The sequence below is a fragment of the Leptinotarsa decemlineata genome, unplaced genomic scaffold, assembly GCF_025532065.1.
Source record: "Leptinotarsa decemlineata unplaced genomic scaffold, Ldec_3_MD MMD2_P_RNA_scaffold_14, whole genome shotgun sequence".
Lineage (NCBI taxonomy): Eukaryota > Metazoa > Arthropoda > Insecta > Coleoptera > Chrysomelidae > Leptinotarsa > Leptinotarsa decemlineata.
Window position 1 is genome coordinate 44786 of NW_027412528.1, and position 21330 is coordinate 66115.

A 21330-nucleotide genomic window follows, 5' to 3' on the forward strand; every position below is an offset into this window, starting at 1 on the left:
TATGAAAACGATCCAAATGAGAACATTCGTTGGATAAGTAATATTATTCAACAATCACAATCTCAGGAGACTCCATTGGATCAATTGATTAATTTATTATCTGCCGAGATCAATGATTGAAATATCATTCAATATCTTCAAAACCGGAAAATTCAATATTGATATTTATGTAGCCATTTATAATTAATAATATATGATAGAAGTAATGTGATATTAATGTATTATGTATGTATGTATATGTATTACTGTAATGAATATAAAATGATTAAAATTTTATTTGTATTATTTCTATTTCCCTAATCAATTACTGCAATATATAGTATAATGTAAATGACAGAAATATCAGTTTGAAGAGAATCATCGTAGAGTGCACAATGTCTAAAACAATCGATAAGTTTGGTAGAAAAAGAAAATGGGGTGGTAATGTCATTCGAGGTCCTCCTGGGAATGGTTTTAAATTAACAAAAGATGGTCATTATGACATGCAAAGGAAAATATTGAAAAATACAAGTGAACCAATTGACAAGAGTGATTGTGTAACTGTATCATATCTTGAGGGGGAAATTAATGGAGCAAAGGAAGTTATACTTCTAGCCCTACAAGCTGCAATACAATCCACAATAGGCAATATTGCTCGGGACGCCCGGCAAGCATTTGACGATAAAATTGCAGAGGCTCGGATAACTTTCACTCGTAAATTTGACAAACTTACAAGTGATGTAGACATAAAAATGTCTGACATAACAGCGTCTACAAATAAAAAATTTGATGCTATGTCAAACATAACAGGGACTACAATGAAAAAGTATGATGTACTGGAACAGAGAGTTGAAGTATTGGAGAAAAACCATAAAGAAGTTTTGGAGAGAAACTATAAAGTCAAGCCATCATCATCAGGTGGACTGGGATATCCAGGACTGAACATTAATCCAAATCATAGAATAATACAACCAAAACCAAAACCAACTGATGATGTATTAATGGAACCAACATGGTGAATGTATTCCCTCGTTATGTTAGGTTAATAGTTACGTTAGGTTAGCTGCATAGTTACGTTAGGTTAGGTGTTAGGTTAGTATTCCCTCGTTAGGTTAGGTTAACAGTTACGTTAGGTTAGCTGCATACTTACGTTAGGTTAATAGGCGATCGCGAAGCGATCGCTTCGCGATCATGAAGCGATCGCTCAGCAGGCCGCTTCGCGGCCTGGGGCGCTCAACATCCACCACTTGCATCCGGGGCGCGTTTTTTGCCCCTTCTCGAAGCCCCGCCCCCTTTCCGAAGCCCCGCCCCTCCCCTCCCCGAAGCCCCGCCCCCCCGACTCCCAACATTTGCGCATGTACACCCCTACCCTCAACGCGCATGTGCGCTCCCACCATTTTCCCACCACTCACGCATCGAAGTCGATACCCTCCGGAGAGCACTACACAACATTCAGTTCGAGAAGTCATCTCATCGAGAGCAGTCCACTCCACTTCAAGGCAGTAGCTTCCGACGACTAACTTGACATTTGAGTAAGTAAATTAAGAATGTTATTTTTTTTATATCAACTAACTTTGTATTATTTCTTCTTTTTCAGAATGGCAACCAATACACAGGAGGTGAATAATGCTGTGGCGTCTATTCTGCCGGTGTCCGCTGACCAGGAGGAGGCAGCATCTTCGAGAGCGGTGACGGGTGACCAGGCAACCACTTCGCGTTCGCGAGTTAGGTGTAGATCTTCTAGCCCTGACTTATTCGAGGAGGAGGAGGAAGTCAGGGCTGTGAAGAAGGTTTGCCAACGACCTGCAGCAAGGGTTGGTCCTATTTCAAAGTACCGAGCTACTTGCAATAGGACTAATCCTTATGCAGGTAGTTTTTCGACCTCTCGTAAGAGGGCCTCCACACCAGCAGCAGCACCAGCAGCAGTGGAAATTCCGAGGAGTCCTTCTCCGGAGTTGGTGATATTGTCGCCGTTGGTGACGCGACTACCACCGCTGCCAGCGACACCGGCGGATCCTGAGGTGTTGGTGCCACAAGTGCGACAGCCTATCGGAGAGGTGAGTGAAAAGATGAATACTTTTCTACAGAGATGCAAAGAAATAGAACATGCTGCCCGATCTAGTGAGGCCGCGTTGACTAACATGAACCGCCTAAAGGGTGAAAAGGTTAAGCGACGTAGGGAAATAGAGAAAGAAATGGCCGAACTAGATCGTGACATTGCATCTCTGGAGGAAAGGTGTGAAGCGGCAACCTCTTCGATAGAGCTACACAAAAGGTTATGGACAGCTATGGACCCTTTTTTGTAGATTAAGTATAAATATAAGATTAGTTTTAGGTTAGTTAGGAATATTTAATTATGGTAGTTTTAAGTTTATATTTGTTAAGTTTATATTGAATAAAGGAAAAGGAAGTGAAATAAAGGGTGTACACTGTTTTTTGGTTTGGTACACATTGAACAATGCGATGGTTGGAGCATTTTTCTTCACTTCCTCTTATTATTATTTTTTTATTTCAATTCCAAGTTCTTCTAGACAAATACCTCACATCAATTTTTGTGTTCTCTAATCACTTGTAAATAATTCCATGTGAAGAAAATTTAAAAAATAAAAAAATAGACATGTTTCATAGTGAAATCGACAAGTATATTTCATTTGTATTTTATCCATTCAAGTATCTCTTTCATTGAATATGTCTTATGTCACTTTGCAATTTACCCCTACTCATTGAATATGTCTTATGTCTCACTGCAATTTACCCCTACTCAATGTCCCACTCCTCTCCCACTCCCTCTCGAAAGTATAAAAGTAGAAATCATCTGATGAAACATTCAGTTGATCAGCTAGCATCGAGATGGAACCCGATTCAACCTCCGAACCCTATAGCTGCCCGGATCAGGGGTACAACTTCAATTACTGGGATAACAGCCAGGTACAGGTAGTCTCTTCCACCACGGAACCCCACAGTCCGCCATATGAATACCAGGATCACGACATCAGGATGCAAGTTCAACATGTCACTGGCAGTGACGAAGGACACTTGGACGATTCGGAATATCCAGATCCTGACGGATGGTGGGACCCTGCTTATGATGACATTGTCCCAATGAGCAGCGACGACGACGATGATGACGACGACGACTCTGGCGATGATGCTGATGACGAGCTTGACGTTAGACGTCCTCCACCATCCCCTATCCTCATCGAGGATAGTCCTCCGCCATCCCCAATCCTGATCGATGATGATGTCCTCAATTCCGATGATGACATATAATCATCTACTCGTCCATCATTTCCTTTCCTTTCCTTCCACGGAGTACACACTTTTTGGTTGGTGTACACGAGGCACTGCGAGGCTGGGGCAGTGTCTTCCTCCCTTCCTCTCCCTTCCTCCCCTCTTATTAGTTTTTTTTTCCATAATAATCACTAAGAATTTCTCCTAATAATCGCTCAGAGTTTCATTCTTGATGTTTTCGAATCTCAAACACTGTTCTACATTTCACCCCCTCCATTTCATTTCTTCCAATATAAATATAGCAACAATCCCAGTTCTATATCATTCTTCCACAATGTCGAGTACAGGACCCATCCAAGTACATGAAATAGATTCAACGTCTGATCATTTGAGTACAACCTTCGCTCAATTTCTGCAGCGAATCTATGATCTTCCTGATGATTTCGCAGAACGAGTGGAACAAGGTATTCAGGACGACATAGATGCTGTTGACGATAATAATGCGGATGATGTGATTAGTATATCATCTGATTCAGATGATTATGACGACGACGACATCATGAGTATATCATCTGATTCAGATGACTACTATGAGGATGATATCATTAGTATATCATCTGATTCAGATGACGATACCATAATTATTGTTTCTGATGATGAGGAGCGTTAGTCCATATCATTGCATGGATTAATAAAAAATAACAGCCCTTTTCAGGGCTACAATTAAAGACTGAAACAATAAAAAAATAGCTCTTTTCAGAGCTACCATTATACTTTCAAACAGAAACAGATTCATACCATTGTTAACATTATGTTAACATTATAATCTCAAACGAAATATATGTATGTGAAAGTATTCATCATTATATGCATATGAATGATTGACAAATGCCAACTTCAACTTTCATTTAAAGTAGTACTCATCATATGCATAGATATTCAATGACTATCAAATTCCAAATTTCGACTTTTCAGTCAAAGTAGTAATTTATTTGTCATATAATGTATAGATATTCAAAGACTAACAAATAGTAATTTATTTGTCATATAATGTATAGATATTCAAAGACTAACAAATTTCCAACTTAGACTTTTATTAGTCAAAGTATTCATTTGTCACATAATCTATGAATACTAATACAACTAACTACTGTTTGTGTGAATAATGTAGCCCTGAAAAGGGCTGTTGTTTTTTTTTGACCAGTAGGTCCACGGTTATTGTGCCACAGGTTGGACATTATTACATATAATACATGTAGATACTCGGGTGAAGTTTGTTAGTGGCCTCTCGCAAGCTTCACACCAATTCTGTCCCATTTCCATAATTGAGACAGTGTTGTGGGTGTTGACATGGGCATACCACCCTCCATTATTGTTTCTATGCGAATAAAACCGAAAGCAGCACCAACATAGTTTTTTGTTCTCTCCATCTATTGTGCTGATCAATACGTATGCATCCAATGCACAATACAAATCCAAGGGATCTTCCAGTGTCTCACTGACATTGAGTGTTCGCATACCGATCCTCATAGCACCATCACCTTCAGTTGTGTCAGCTTCTATCCCTTCATCATCTCCTTCTTCATCCATGACCCTCTCAAACTCCATCACGTCATCATCTTCGTCGCTTTGGTTGGCCTCGTTTTCAACTTCGTCTATCTCATCTTCATCGACTCCAACATCTTCTGCTTCAACTATTACTTCCTCTAGCGGAACATTGACATCCTCATCATCTGATTCGTCTATCCAATTGTTTTCATCAACAGCAGCTATTCTATTTAATGCAGCATTTATTTTTGCAGAATTCATCTTGTTGTTGTTTGCTCACAGTTGTAGAGAGTGAATGAATGAACTCTAGGTTTGCAAGTCAACTTATATAGGAGGTGATGCGACTCCCACTTGACTCGTTTAGAGTGGAATAGTAGGAGAAGTTATCCCACTATACTTCCACATGATGTTGATTTGTATAAATAGAGATCGTAGGTATAGGAGAGAGCATTCAGAGTTTCTGTAAGTCATCTCTTAATATTTCTAATCGAATTAGTAAAATGCCGTTTCCAAAAGAGTGGAATGAAAAACCAAAAGTGTGTGTCTACCCAATGATGATTGCAGGGGCTATTGTGTGCTACTTTTGTCAAATAAGTAGACCTAAGGATTCAATCAATCCATGTACTGGTATGTGTAGTGATTGCGTGTTGCGGATTCAACTATCGCCTCCTTCTCATCCACCGAAGCGAACAAAATCGGATTATCGTCAACAACAGTTACAGTGTCTGAAGTGTTCCGAACCTATAATATTTAACAATATAGGTATCTGTAGAAATATTTGTGGTACCTGTGCTGCCGTTCCAACTCCACTGCAACGTTGTTTGCGTTGTGATACATATTCCATGAATTGTTGGAATCATGTATGCAATGCATGTAGAAGTACTTGGGATCTGTGTGAGAAGGTTGGTCAACTCTACCCCAATAGGAGAATCCATTTTTTTCAATGTTGGTGTTTGACGCACGAGCAACAACTATTGAGGAATAGAGTCAAAGAACGTTCCACATCCACAGAGACATATTAACATTTTTCATTTTTTATTATCGTTATTGTCCTCTATTATTAATAAATATATATATTTTGAATTTATTTGTATTATTTTCTAACATTTAAAAATACATGCATGCAACACAAAGTTTTCCTCTTAAATGACAAAGATTGTTACATGCGTGAATAGTTTAGTGAGAGAGCGCATGTGCCAGTTGATGAAAGAGCGCATGCGCTAGTTTATTTTCTTCTATAAATGGTGAGGTCTCAGTAACATCATCACCTTTCCTATCCACATTCTATTGCTATCACATATCATTCCTCAGACCTTAATAATCATGAGCTCTATGCCGCTATTGATTGCTGAAGATGGTTCACCACTTGTTGATATCGATCAGACTGATTTTGAAAATATTCCAGTATTACATTTATCGAGTCAAGATTCGATAAATGATTTTGATATTAACGACTTCGTTAACTTTGCAGATGTGCCAGAACCAAATGAGCAAATTATTATTGAAAATCCGATCGTTTCGCAATTATCATCACTCAAACACTCTTCATCTACCCTTCCTCTTGGTGTTGATAAGAAATCTAGAACAATCAAGAGGAAGGTTACTAAGGCATCTTCATCGATTGTCACTGACTTTAAAGAAAAGAAAGAATCCAAAAGTGTTGTGCGACAGAAAAAACCCGCAACGAAAAGTGACAGATCGAAGAGGAAGCCAAAAGGTACTCCTAAAGAAATGAAGAGTGATTTGAAAGCTGAACCGCTATCTTCTTTCAGCCCCCTCCATCGGTTTGGGGAAATGAAAAGGAAAGCAAAATGCCGTCTTGTAAAGGCACAGATGACTATTGCTGAACTTGAAAAGAGTGAGCGAGCTATTAATGCTAATAATGAAACTCTTGAAGCATTAGATGCCAAGATTGCATTAGCGAAGGTTGAATTGGCTAGAATGTCTAAAGATGCTGATGAACTCCGTTCAAAAATTGGTAAAGATAAGCAATTCCATCAACGTTCGAGAATGCAAGCTCAGGCTGAGCTTGAGGAGTCGACTAAGCTTTATGAGACAGCATTATCAGTGAGAGATAATTGGCAAAAAGAGTTGGATACTGCATTTCAAAGTGACGGCGATTAGTTTTGGGAATGATAATGTGTTTTCAATATCGTGAGTTGAAAAATATAAGCGGGAATGGAGTATACAATTAATTTGGTTTGGTATACACAGAACATTGCGAATGGCTGGGGCAATGTTTACCGCTGCAATATTTTTCAGTTCACATACTTATAATTGAAATGAAAACAATAATGAACTTTAATATTACTTTATTCATAAAAGTCACTATTATATACATTTAAACCATATTTGATTCATCAATCCAAGAATTTTGTTCGCTAGGAAGGCCTAACCACTTTACATATACTTTATTTTTTCTTCTCTTCAACACCTTCTCAATCAGATATACGTCAGGATTCTCGGTTCGTAATAACTCTTCTTCGTAAAAACATCCTCTAATCGGCTGTTCATTCATATCTTCAAGATTATAAGTCGTTGGGATGGTTTTATTAATTTTAACAATCTTGAATAGCTCCGTGGTAAAATTCGCAGTGTAAGACTTTTCAAAAATATGTTTGTATTTACTTATACGTACAATATCATTTAATTGGAATTTGGGTTTACTTTGTCTTCCTCCAATTCCATTGATACCCTTGAATTTTAATTTTGTTGTTGAATCAACATTGATGGGTGCCATACCTATTGTACGATGAACTTTATTATTATATCTACTAGTTATAATTGGAAGAATATCAAGCCATTTGTGGTGACCTCTCATCGAAAATTCCTTGTAGAGCCATGCCTTTATTGTACGAATCACTCTTTCTGCTATAGCTGCCTTCTTTGTGCTAAATGTTGAATAATGATTGATATTATATTCTCGCATGAGAGATGAGAAGCTTTTATTGAAAAATTCTTTCCCTTGATCGCTTTGTATGTGTTTGGGGGAGTATTTGGCTTCTTTCAGTACATGTTTCATTGCATTAGTTACTGTACTACCTGTTTTATCTTTAACTGCTACAGTCCACAGATATTTGGAGTAACAATCTATCACTACAAGTATATATCGGTATCCTTCATTACTTTTTGCATAAGGTTGCAGTTCAGCTAAATCTATTTGCCATAGATCTGCAAAACCTTTGATGGTGGTTATTCTTCTACGAAAATTACGTCTTGCAGGTTTATGTAATTCATTAACAACTTGTCGTTTGACATCACTTATTTCATTAGTCATTCTATTTCAATATGATTAAAGAGAAAAGGTGATAATGTTACTGCATTGAATGATGATGTGACAGTGATCATTACATGTGAATATGTTAATATATTATACCTTCTTCACGTAATTCTTCAATTATTGAAATTATTTCATTATCATGTCCGGTATGTCCGGCTGACTTTGAAGCTACCAATAGTCGTAGGCGAGCAACTAACTCTTTCGGTGAATTCCAGTACACATAATTCACAGGTTTAGAATTATATATTTTCTCCATTTTCACTCGTTTGAGTGCTCCACCAATTTTACTTCTACTTCTTATTGGATATTGTCGTGAGTCTAATAGAGGTTTGATAACTTCACGAAATTTTTTAGAATTTGTATTTTTAAAACCATTCTTCAGATGATATTGTTTATATGGAGCATTCGTTATTTTCAATATTTTGGAATATACTTGACGAGTTTCTTCATTATCAACATCTTGTGGATTCTTCAAAAAAATCATATCATACAATTCTGGACTACCTGCGCATTCATATTTTTTCACTTTATTAGCATCCCAAAATGAAATGTTTCCATCTTTGAAATTTACCACTAGACTTCCCATTTTCAGCTTTTGTGTAATTGGATCCATACGTACGCCAAATGTTCCATCATATGCTGGATTTCTAGATTTTATATTATTCAAATGTTTCATCAAAACATCTTCACCACTTTCATTCATAACAGGTGAGATGTCAGGATCCGAGGAATCGATGTGGGACGATGATGGTGTTTCGAATAGAGTTGTTCTCATATCGTCTTGAAGTGTGCTCGTGTCACTATTCACAGATGATACACTACCAAAAGATTGTTTTCTTCCTATTGGAGTACTCATGGGATAATTTGAAGTAGATTGAACAGTTCCATGATTTGGTGATAACACTGGTGATTTAGAAGTAGCGTTTGATGATAAAACATTCAATGGTTTCATTATGGGCTCATACAATCTTTCAAGTGTCGTACGATTTTCAATATTATCATTCTTGATAGAGTTGAATTTCTGCCTGACAGCTTCTGTTGTCTCTACTAGTTGACGTTTCAAATTTATTTCATTGTTTTTATTTTCAGGATCTTTTTTTGTATTCATAATGCCCTTTTTTTGAATTAAAGCTTAATTCGTTGGTGAAGTGACCACTACAATATTCAGTGATCGAATAAGTTCCAAAAACAAGATCATGGGTATATAAAACTATCGAATCCTTTGCGATATCTACCTTCATCTATTTTTCTATCCTTATCAATGACTAGAAATCCATATTGGTCCTCCCAGCATTTAACACACATCAATTGGAATTGTTTGAATGTTACATCGGGTGAAACATGATCTGAATAAATGTGATGTAAATTCGTCTCATCTTGTTTGAACATTATAATGAAATTGGTATTGTCACGCACTAACTGTTTGGGTACCCGTGAATATGTCTGTGCTAGATAAAAACAATCAACATCCTTATGACGTCCCATACAGAAATATGATCTAATAATATCTTGCTTTTCACATATCACATCATCGAAAATGAAAACAGAATTAGGCTTAGCGTCGGAGGGTTCCACTATTTCTGCATTATTGCTGAATGTATAAAAACCTAATCCTTTTATAGGTTCCAAAACACTTCGCAAGTACTGATATTTAGGTTGATTGAGTGATTTCGAATAGAGATACACATTTCTAAATCTCAGTCCTTGTGGATGTGTTAATAGTGATATCATTGCATTCGTCTTTCCACAATTTGAAGGTCCTATAATGAGTCCTCGAACTGATGATGGAAGTAGTGGACCATGTCTGAATACCCTTTGTCCATTCAATCCACAACCAAATTTCTCATCTAGATTATCTACAGCAAACTTTTCTTTCTGTTTTACAATGCGCATCGTGCCGTGGTTGGAGACTATATAAATGTTATTAGCTTATTCATTTCAATGTGTACCATCAAACGATACGGACGTATTGAAAGTGATCGTAAAATTAAAAGAGGTTGTGGTTTTGTTAATGATTTAATAAACAAACTTCCTTTCGAATTACATCTACCCGGAGGTTATCAATACTGTGGACCGGGTACAAAATTGAAACAACGTTTAGCTCGTAACGACCCTGGAATCAATAAATTAGATATTGAATGCAAAAAACACGATATTCAATATTCTAAGCATCCATCCGATCTTGCAGCAAGACATTTAGCCGACAAAGAACTTGAATACAGCGCTTGGGATAGGGTTAAATCGAAGGACGCGAGTATTGGGGAAAGAGCAGCTGCATTACTTGTCACCAACATTATGAAAGCGAAAAGACATATGGGCATGGGTTGTAGTACCAATAAGAAAAAATGTAAGAGGAAACAAACGAAGAAAAATAAAATTAAAAAAGTTGCATTTGGTGCTGGGATAGTCCATAAAGTGCGAAATGTATTGAAGAAAGCTGGTGGGAATCAATTTGTGACGAATAATAGCAAAAAAGCTATCACTGTGGCATTGCAGGCGGCACGTAAATACCTTAAAGCTGCCGGTGGAAAGAAGAAAATCCGCACACCACGCATAATTCCTGTTCCCAAGATCGGTGGACTTTTACCATTGATACCAATTTTTGCTGGACTATCCGCACTAGGAAGTTTGGCGGGAGCCGCTGCTGGTATTACCAAGGCCGTGAATTCGGCAAAAGCCAGCAGAGCGGCTTTAATGGAAGCCAATCGTCACAATAAAACCATGGAGGCTGTAGCATTAGGCAAACGCGGAAGTGGAATATATCTCAAACCATACCGTAAAGGTTTAGGACTATATTTAAAACCATACAAAGCCACAAACAAAACAAAAAACTAATTGAACCCCTACCTCAGAGGCCTCTTACTGATCTCGATCTCAGTTATTATGCACAAAAAATGAAAATTCCACATTTTCGTGGTGTTTTTATGCGTGATAGATTACCATCTTCAGGTCCAAAACAAAACGAGACAGCTATTGTTAATTTAGATGGAATAAGTGGACCAGGAACACATTGGGTGGCATATAAAAAATGTGGGAAAGAAGTCACATATTTCGATAGTTTTGGAGATCTACCCCCACCATTGGAATTGACTCGATTCTTTCGAAAATGTTCGAATGTAAAAATCAAATATAACTATGATCGACAACAGAAATTTAATACAGTTCTCTGTGGTCACTTGTGCTTGCAGTTTCTCTCTAAATAATTTTCCAAATAAAAATGGATTCAACACCAAAACTGGATCGGGAGGCTATCAAGGGAATGGGGTTTTCACTTAGAATGTTTTCAAAATATGGTACCTTGAAAAAAATGGATAAAGTGATGCTTGCAAATATGCCTAAGGAAGTGATACTTGCATGTGTTGCACATGAGATTGCATATGTTTGGGAAAAGTTGCCTAAGCATCTGCAAGATGACATCGATATAATGAAACATAGATATTGTTATGAGCACCACCACCACGATCAAAATTCAGAATCGGATGTTAATGACGGTCCTATACCTCGGAAATCTATGTGTTGTATTTGTAATATAGAGGATGTGAATATTGGTATCAATAAAAATGATACTTATTACAATACAACACCTTCCAAAAAGTGTAAATTGTCTCAAATGTGCTGTTGCTGTGTACAATAATAAATTGAAATGTGTTTCAAAATATTCATCAGTCATGTCACGAAAGTTCGAGCTACAAGCTGTCGGGACAAGTGTCTTGAGTGCGGATTTTTTTCCACCAATTGAATTGGATAGGAACAGTCGTTATGGATTAGGACTTTTGGGATTCTATGGGTGCAATACAATCAATAATATAACTGAAGCTAATAACTTAGTTAGTTTTAGAATCAGTAATGACAACTCATCGATACCCCAAAAGTTGACAATTGAAATTCCATGTGGTGCTTATGAAATAGAAGAGATCAATGCCGTCATACAGAAACATATCATGTTCAGATTGTTTCATGATAAAAAACCAAATGATGTCGTTGCAGATGATATTTTCTATCTACACGCCAATAATAATACATTCAAATGTGAAATGCGATCCAAATATGAAATTGATCTGACACATCCAAATTCAATAGCAGAAATGATGGGGTTCGCTCATGAAATATTTCCACCAAATCAGATACATGAATCATCATTACCAATAAACATTACAACTGTGAGACTTATCCGCTTAGATTGCAATATAATATCTGGTTCATATATAAATGGTGAAGAATCCCACATTCTTTTCTCATTCGATATTGATGTTGAACCTGGCTACAATCTCACTAAAGAACCACACAGTATTATATATATGCCTGTCAGTCCAGAAGGTCGTCAATTGATTCACAACATTACAGTGCGTATTTTGGATGAAAAAAATAACCTTATCGATTTTGGAAGTGAAGAAGAGATTTTCATTATTTTGGAATTGAAGAAAATCGAATAACTGTTGTTATGGGTTTCATTTATAATAGACAAAATCGCATTGAACAATCCCAAACGAGTTGCACTATCAAAAAGAAAGGTGTGCATAAAAAGAAGCTCATTCCACAAGTGTATGCTAAACAGTTAGCACATAACGCTCTGTCTGTGAGTGATCTTAAATTTTTGAAATCGATTGGATTGAAAGTGAGAAAATAACAATGGTGCTCGAAACAAACAATGAAAAGTTGAATATATTCAATGAACCAGTGCTCGATCATTCTCTCATAAGTTTACATGAGCACACATATAAGCCCTATGGATCACCGCTATTCAGGAATTCGGATGAAATCAGAATTGCAATCAATAATCAAGATGTTATACTAGATATTGCCGAGAGCTTCATTTACATAGAAGGTAAATTCACCCCCAAAGATGTAGCGAAAACATGCTATCTCTCGAATAATGCAATTGCATTTCTCTTTGACGAAATTCGTTATGAAATGGGTGGTGAACAAGTGGCTGTTGTTAGAAAACCTGGGATAACATCTACAATGAAAACCATGATATCATTTGGACAATCTCATGCTAACACATTATTGACATCTGGTTGGGGACTTTCACAATTGAAGCAAGATATCTTGGATACAAACAGTCATGTTTTTAGTGGAAAACTACCACTGAAATATTTGATGGGTTTTGCTGAAGATTACAACAAAAGTATCTTGAATGCCAAACAGGAATTGATTTTGATTATCGCTCGATCATTCAAAAACTCATATATAGGTGAGGTTGATGCTGATTTGGAAATAAATAAAATCGAATGGAAAATAAGGCATATTGTACCAGATGATAAACACAAGCTCAAACTTTTGAGTAGAATAAACAAAAGCGGTCTGAATGCCAAAATCAAGTTGGCGTATCGTATGTGGGACCTCTATGAACTACCATCATTACGTGGGACTTCTTCAGACATATGGGCCATCAAAACAACTAACGCATTGGAAACTCCTCGTTTTGTCATCATCGCATTCCAAAGTACTACCACATCTGAAGATAGAACACAAGATATTACAAAATTCACAACTGCTGATATCAATAGTATTCGAGTATACTTGAATTCTGAAGTTTATCCATATGAGCGTTGGAATTTGAATTTCGATAAAAAACTTGATGCTCCTGCTTATTATGCTTTTGAGAGTTTCCAGCGAAGTTATTATGATAAAGATATGAGTGAACCTCTGATGGACATTGGACAATTTAGAGAGAATCCACTATTCGTCATCGATTGTTCCCATCAACCGAATGCAACAAAATCATCAACTATTGATATAAAGATTGAGTTTGAGACGAGGAAGACCAAGTTTCCAGACAACACTAAAGTATATGCATTAATTTTGCATGATACAGTTTTAACATACAATGCATTGGATGGTTCAGTTCATAGCAGATATTGACACTTTTTTTTTTCACTCTATCATGTACTGTTTTATGATCTTTTTTTTTTTATTTGTAACTGACTTATATCATGTATTGTATTTTATATCATATTTATTGTTTTGTAATCATTTTCTATTGTATTTCATCAGATTTAAATAAATAAAACATGAAAATAATACAAAGTTTTTTATTTGACATTATTTATGATTCACAGGAACATACAGACTATCTAAAATAACTTCTTCCTCATAATCATCATTTTCGCGACCATCTTCAATTTCCTCTCGATTTTCATCATTCAATTCAAAGTGATGAATAATCCATTCTGGCAAGTATGGTTGGAGGCTATACAGGAATCTTCTTAGGTTCAGTTCAATCATAACCTCACAAAGTTGCCACAATTCCAATTCATTATCCAAAAATTTGTTGCAAACTTCTGCACCACTCCAATAGTTCTCAGCATCACGAAGGCATAATTCGATTTGTTTTTCATCATAGCATACACTCATATCATAAACGCTTGCATGTTCGGCTCCATCACCCAACACCTTCAATTTAGACGACAAATGTTGAACCGATGATTTGAGATCTACAATATCGACCCAATCTTGACTTGCGTACTGCATCCACATCTTTAAATGGTGGAACTGAAATCGAATAAAAAAAACAATAAGCAACCTCCAATTTTTCAGTGATATAATACTCACATTCCCATTTTACTTGTAGTTACAAAGTGAGTGTATTCAACTAAGTTAGTAATGTTTATATTTCCATATAATTATCATCTAATATATGAATATTAATAAAACAATAAGAAATTCATTATAATTACTATTATTATTCAATCATATTGAATTTGACTAGAGTTATCGTTTTCACACCAAAAAAACTTTGTAAGCTATGACCTAAAGAAATTCACTATAAATTATTACTATTATTCAATCATATTGAATTTGACTAGAGATCGCGTTTTCATGCCAGCAAAACTTTGTTGGCTCTGTCCTAAATACATCATCGTATATTTACCACCTGATGAGTTGATACAAGATATATCGTCATCACTGAATTGCAACGAAATACGTTTTGGTAGCCATGTTTTAAATAATTTATCATTGCTCACATCTTGCAAAGTTAATAAAATTGATTTACCAAATCGTGTAGAATAAGTTGACATATTTTTAATTATGTACACTTCATCAATTGGCAATGATGATAAGGCCTTTTGCTCTAGTATTTCAACCTCCTGTACAATCAAATTATTAATTTTATTCAAGTCTACTTTTGAAACGGACATGATGAAAATATATATGAAAATATAAACAATTTCCAACAGACAAATACACTCACCGTCTTCCTTCTATTACGAACTGAATAACACTCTACCAATTGCTAACTGCTGCAGATATATTCGTCTACTGATTTCATAGTGTGCCAGGCATTTCTTTTATATTAAACAGTGTGAGTCACCCCCACCATGAAACCGTGAAAGATTCACATTGCTAGTTGCTATCCACTAGAGATGCCTGACGTCACAGCCAAGTCCATCTCCCAACTTGATGCGATAACAGTTGCCGGTACGAGCAAGCAGTGGTCGTTGCGGTCTCGGAGAGGGTAGACGCTAGGCAAACAGTCCTCGGCTGCCGTTGTGTCACCATCGATAGCGGGGCTAGAGCGAACCTTCATCGCTTCAGGAGAGGTGAGGGCAGACCGATGAATACGCATTACTCTGCCACACGTCGTGGAGTGAACATGTCGCTCTCTAGCCGTTGAACGGTTATTGCTGTGACGTCACTCCACTACTAACTTGGTGCCCTAACACCGATGGAGCATTTATTACTTGGAGGATCTTCGAAGTATGCAGACGTATGTTTGTACATAGACAAACAAGCACATGATGAAACCCTGTACCGTGCATTCTCCTACACACACACATAAACACACAAAATCTCATATGAAAAAAAAATCTGAACGATCCATGCACCAGACACTTCAAGGTCACAATGCCTTGACTTCACTGCACAACAAAAAAACTTCACCAAACAACAACCAATAAAAAAAGCAATTAATACGTCATAGTGGTGGGGGGAGGCCGAGAATCAGCTGTAAACAACTACTTGCGTATTCTAATAAGTTTCCAGAGAGGCGACAACCTGTTAAATCAATATTTAGACGTTTAGTTCCTAGTTTGAAAGAATACGGATAATTTAAAAACCCTATTGTTTCCCAACAAAAGCAATCTAATGGAGAAAGTTAGCCTGATGTGTTACAGGCCGTTGTTGAAAATCTTGAGATATCCACTCACACCATTGAACATAATCCACCGCTAACTTTATTTTAAGAAAAAATAAATATCTTCTATATAAATTTAGGATTTGTCATGGACTTAGACCAGGTGACGATGCAAGGCAAACAACCTTTTGTGAATGGTGGTACCCTAGAAAATGCCAAGAAGATGAAAATTTTCCTTTCAAAATAATTTGGTCTGATGAAACTAAGATCACTTTTATCTACCAAAACAATTCAACAAAAGAGCGGTACATTATTTGGAAGACGCTCTAGATAATTTGCCTTTAGCGGTTACCTACAGTTGCTGGTTTCAACATTATTGTGCTCCAGCACATAACGCCCAGAATTGTTTGTGATTATTTGAACCGTCACTTCCCAGGACAGTGGATTGGTACCCATAGTGGCTCACCTGCAAGTTCCCCCGACCTCACCCCACTAGACTCATAAATTTCAAAATGAAGAACATTTGCTAAAATTGATTACTGCATCCTTTAACAATATTGTTTCGAATACGTTAACTCAAGTTTAAAATGTGTCTTTCAGACGAGCGTACTTGTGCTTAGAAAATAACGGCGGATTATTTAAACACTTGTTATAAGTTTCTGTTCATTTCCTATAATACATATTAGCTCCTTGTTATTACATTACAATTCCATTTTATAAACTAAACTTTTGATATTACGACTCATCTTTGTATTCAACAACGCAAAAATTCCGGCAAGTGATAAGTTAAAATTTATTATAAATAAGACCAATTAATTTACTTCATGAATCAGAATATGACATTTTTTCCAGCGCGTACTATCTAAAATTGAAAAAAGGAGGTTAAGTAATCACTTTTCATCTTGCGCTAGAAATGGTTATGAAATCATATTGTGTGATACGTTGCTTTATTCATAATGAAAAATAGAGTTGTATATATAGGGTATACTTTAGTTTCGCCCCATATTAAAATACAAAGTTGTTGATGTTTTCTAAAAGACGAAACGTCACAGAAAAAGTCTGCTTACGTAGTCGTATATCCTTAAAAAGTGGTCATGGTTTACATTTCCTTTGAAAATAAAGCTAGGAGAAAATAAAAAAGAAATTCTCTAATTTCGGTTTTTCTGGGATATCTCCGAAACTACTACGAAACTTTCTAAATGGCATATCATTAGGCATATAAATGCGCTACATTTCTTCAATTCAATCGACCCCGTATCACGTAACGTTTTCGATATCCCCATGCTGTTCATTCTTATCTTGGACACAGTGTATACAGACGACTATACATATACAGTCATTGTACTCCAGTGGGTGCTGGTCTATTATGGTCATACCAGTCATTCTCACAGCTTCATCTTTAGTTATCTAATTCTTTACTCTGATATCGTTTTAATAATAATCCTTTCATAAAAAAACATTTATATATAATTTATGTCACTTTTTGAAGTTCAAAAATTATTCTTTATAACCAAATTGATGCGACCAAGAATTTTATCGATATTATGTAACGAATCCATCTTCACAATCTCAATATAATTTCATTATTTTCGATCAGTAGTTGGCGCTTGTCCTTTCGAGTTCACGTTATATACTTGTTTTATTTTCATTTATTTATTACCTCACTGTATTGTCACCACCCGACGGTATGGGTTAATATTTGTTGTCCTGTCGAATACATCTGTTTTCCATTAGCTCTCTGAAATATTTCCCTTTCTTGCTTTCGTCTTTTTTTTCACCATTTCGGTATTATACGAATAAATTCACAAAACAGCCACACATAGAAATGTAAGTTAAATGGGAACACTTGGTTATATGTTACGCGGCTGCCAAACCAGGGATGGCGACACTATCGGGGTTTTCTCCAGTTTTCTGTAATGAATCACGTGCCTTCTGCGCGCGCATGATTCAAATTACTGTTTACAGAAGAAGAATGAACTTAAATTAGGTAGGACGTCCGTTAGTTTTGTTGTGATAATAATGTATAAATATGGTTTGGGACTGTTTTCCTTTTCAAATTGTGTTTTTGCTTGTGTACTGTCAGTTTCATATTTTTATTTATCGTAATGAGTACTTCCGAACATAAACGATATCGAAAAAAGTGCAGCGTTCCTTCTTGTGAGGATAGGAAGAGTAGTCAACATCGGTTTCCCAAAGATGACCCCCCTGTTTTCGATGTTTGGCTCAAGAATATAAACAATAAAGAACTCTTCAATGTACCCCATGAGACAATTTATTGTAACTCACGAGTTTGTGACAGACATTTCGCTGTTGAAGATAAAATTACTAGCAGAAGAGGTTTAAAACGACATGCTGTACCTGTTTTATTTCTTCCTGGTAAGTAAGCATAATCCTTACTCCTTTCGATATCTTGCAATTCTAGTTTATATATCTTATTCATCATATTCTCATTATTAAACAACAATTTGATTAACCACTTATCGAGTCAACCATATGTATTGCTATATGAATTTGCAGAAAAATAGAGATGTTATCATGTGGTTGAATAATAGTGTTCTATATGTTTTCAGAAACTATCGAAGAACCAAGAGGTATGGCAAGAATGAGTAGGTCTTCTGTGGCAGGTAAGAATTATTGTAAAACTGTAGTTCCAAAATATATGCAGTTTATAGAAAAAAATCCATACAAATGCTGCAATTTCATTTTATAGGCCAAGAACAATATGAGGACATGTGTCAGCCCTCCACTTCCATACCTGAGCAAGAAATTTGTTTTGGTACACCTTCCAGAAATGAAATTATCAGTGTTACCCAAGGTATGAATAAAAAAATCTTGGAATGTTCATCATACACCAATTTGTTAATTTTACACAATATATGAAAGAAAGAAAGAGAAATTATATATTCATGTAATTTTTCAGGTCATGGAAGCTGTGATAATAGCTATATAAACCAGCCATCAACTTCCACTTTTGAGCAAGAGCAAGAAAGTCATTTCCGGACACCAACAAGGAATAGAATAAGCGTTTGTGTAATTTTACAAATATTTCACAAATTTTGAGGAAAATAATACTGGAGCAACTATCCTTTAACCTAGTCAACGGTTCAGATCATTCTGACAATGATTCAAAACTGTGTCATCTGATTGTTAGATGCTGTTTGTATTTTTGGTGTAGAAAAGTCAATTTGGTTACTAGGGGAAGAGATAAAAAATTCATTAGGTTTTTGAACACCCAGACAAAGAGCGATTTCATTGATCCAATTATATTGTCTGCTCATGAAAAATTTTTGAAGAAAAAGAATCGTTTATTGAAAAAACATTAGTGTAAGTTGAGGTTTACGTATTTCCAATAAATTTTGAACTGAGTTCATATAGTTTCATTACCTACCACATTTACACAAATTTAACTGAAAATAAATATGGTTGATCATAATTTGAGGTAATTCAGTTCACATATTTATTGTTGCTTCACTTGTTGATATTTTTGATTGGTCAAGGTTTTTCCCAGATGATTTCTGTGGAATCAAAACCTGACCGGTAGTGAAGCAACAATAATAATAAATGATGAGATTGGAACCTGTGGTGTAACAGTTGAAACTTTTCCTAGAGATCAATCTCCCTAACACCAAACTGATATTTTTGCACTCGACGCGCGTTTTGCTATCAAGGTTAGCATCTTCAGGAGAAGAAAATTGATACTGTATCAATTTTCTTCTTCTGAAGATGCTAACCTTGTTAGCGAAACGCGCGTCGAGTGCAAAAATATCAGTTTGGTGTTAGGGTAATTGATCTCTAGGAAAAGTTTCAACAAAAAAGTAAAATGCGAACAGCCACTATTTGAATTTCGCGCTATATCTCTTAGGTTCGGTTGCCAAACACTGGAGGCGCTGAGAAAAGTGGTTCTGTCGTCAACATTGCCGTTACCGTTCTATGTGTGGCTGTTTTGTGAATAAATTCTCCTCGAAATACCTCACCCTCTTTGTTTTCCTAATACCGATATATGGGGAGTTCAAATTTCCGGCGTGAGTATCAAGTAATTTCACTACAAATGTCTTTTCGTTATTAAAAAAATCTAAAGTATTCAAATGGTTTCAACACAATACTTTTCAATGAACTTATTAAATTTGAATTGTTACTTCAATTGAATTTGTCAATCTTCGTGGGAAGTGGAGAAAACAAAGTTTACTGAAAAAATTTTTTTGTCAGGTTTTATATTTCTTTATATTTAATTAGCCAATGATTAAGTAATAGATGATTATATTTTCAATGTTATCTCAGTATTTGTTATAGCATGGTTTATTTTTATATCAAATTGAATATTATGGCTTGAAGTGGAACCAAAGATTTCTAGGTAGAGTGTTCATGGCTCAAAAAAGAATTATGACTTACTTTCAATTGGGGTTATTGGAACAGCTATCGACCAATTTTCAGGAGCCAAAATATTTTAACGGTGATTTTCATATACATTTTGAAATGTAGGGTTGGCCAGAAATCAATTTTCATTGTTTGTCAAAAATTCGTCTGAAGATAAGATATGGAGGGTACCTGCGGTTACCTTGTTATAAAACAGCCCTATATAAAAATCCCACATGGTATAATGCTATCAGTTGTTATGACAAGCTCCTAAATGAGCTCAAACAAATGAAAAATACTAATATATCAAACTCGTGATTATTTAACTTACTAGACTGTCAAACTAAAATTTTGAAAGGTTTTCATGTTGTTTCAAATGCTCGATGACATACGCTGTCTGTTCAAAAATTGGGGCAAATTTTTATTTTTCTCAAGATATATTCATGTATTAATCAATTTCTATTTTATATCCTAGCAAGTAGTCCTTCTCATATATAATATACTTGTGCCAACGTTTTTTCTATCCTCGAAGCATTTCTGATATGCACTTTTTGGTGTTAGTCCAGTCATTATAGTAAGTTCACCTCGGAATTCGAGATACCCAGCTGTAAGTCTGTAAATACTTGTATATTGACACCCTAAAAGTTGTCTCAAAACCTACATATGGTAGGGTGTAAGCAACTATTAAATTTCAAGGTCAAAGGTCACAAAAATCGGTTTTTTGCGCTTTTTTTGGAAATATCTCATTTCCTATGGGTTTTTTGCTATTTGTATTTGTTATCAATATTGTAGAATACAAAATTCTCTACAAATTTTGTTAACAAAAAATGTTTTATACGGTGAACCGTTTTCGAGATAGAGG

General features: G+C 35.8%; 2 protein-coding genes across 2 annotated transcripts; both read left to right on the forward strand.

Annotated features, from left to right (window-relative positions):
* The first annotated feature begins 349 nt into the window (after positions 1-349).
* On the forward strand, positions 350-2943 carry LOC141482631 (uncharacterized). The gene is made up of 2 exons (XM_074176214.1): positions 350-1511; positions 1577-2943. Exon 2 carries the CDS (start codon positions 1578-1580, stop codon positions 2283-2285), a length of 708 nt encoding a protein of 235 aa, XP_074032315.1. The 5' UTR covers positions 350-1511; position 1577; the 3' UTR covers positions 2286-2943.
* Positions 2944-17919: 14976 nt separating this feature from the next.
* On the forward strand, positions 17920-19210 carry LOC141482640 (uncharacterized). The gene is made up of 4 exons (XM_074176218.1): positions 17920-18491; positions 18686-18739; positions 18826-18930; positions 19036-19210. Exons 1-4 carry the CDS (start codon positions 18221-18223, stop codon positions 19173-19175), a joined length of 570 nt encoding a protein of 189 aa, XP_074032319.1. The 5' UTR covers positions 17920-18220; the 3' UTR covers positions 19176-19210.
* The last annotated feature ends 2120 nt before the right edge of the window (positions 19211-21330 follow it).

Excerpts from the sequence above, each read along its gene's own strand:
- LOC141482640 (XM_074176218.1), top strand. The coding sequence starts at position 18,221 with ATGAGTACTTCCGAACATAAACGATATCGAAAAAAGTGCAGCGTTCCT. Across the intron at positions 18,492-18,685 it reads ACCTGTTTTATTTCTTCCTG|AAACTATCGAAGAACCAAGA; the intron begins GTAAGTAAGCAT and ends ATATGTTTTCAG. Across the intron at positions 18,931-19,035 it reads AATTATCAGTGTTACCCAAG|GTCATGGAAGCTGTGATAAT; the intron begins GTATGAATAAAA and ends GTAATTTTTCAG.
- LOC141482631 (XM_074176214.1), top strand. The coding sequence starts at position 1,578 with ATGGCAACCAATACACAGGAGGTGAATAATGCTGTGGCGTCTATTCTG.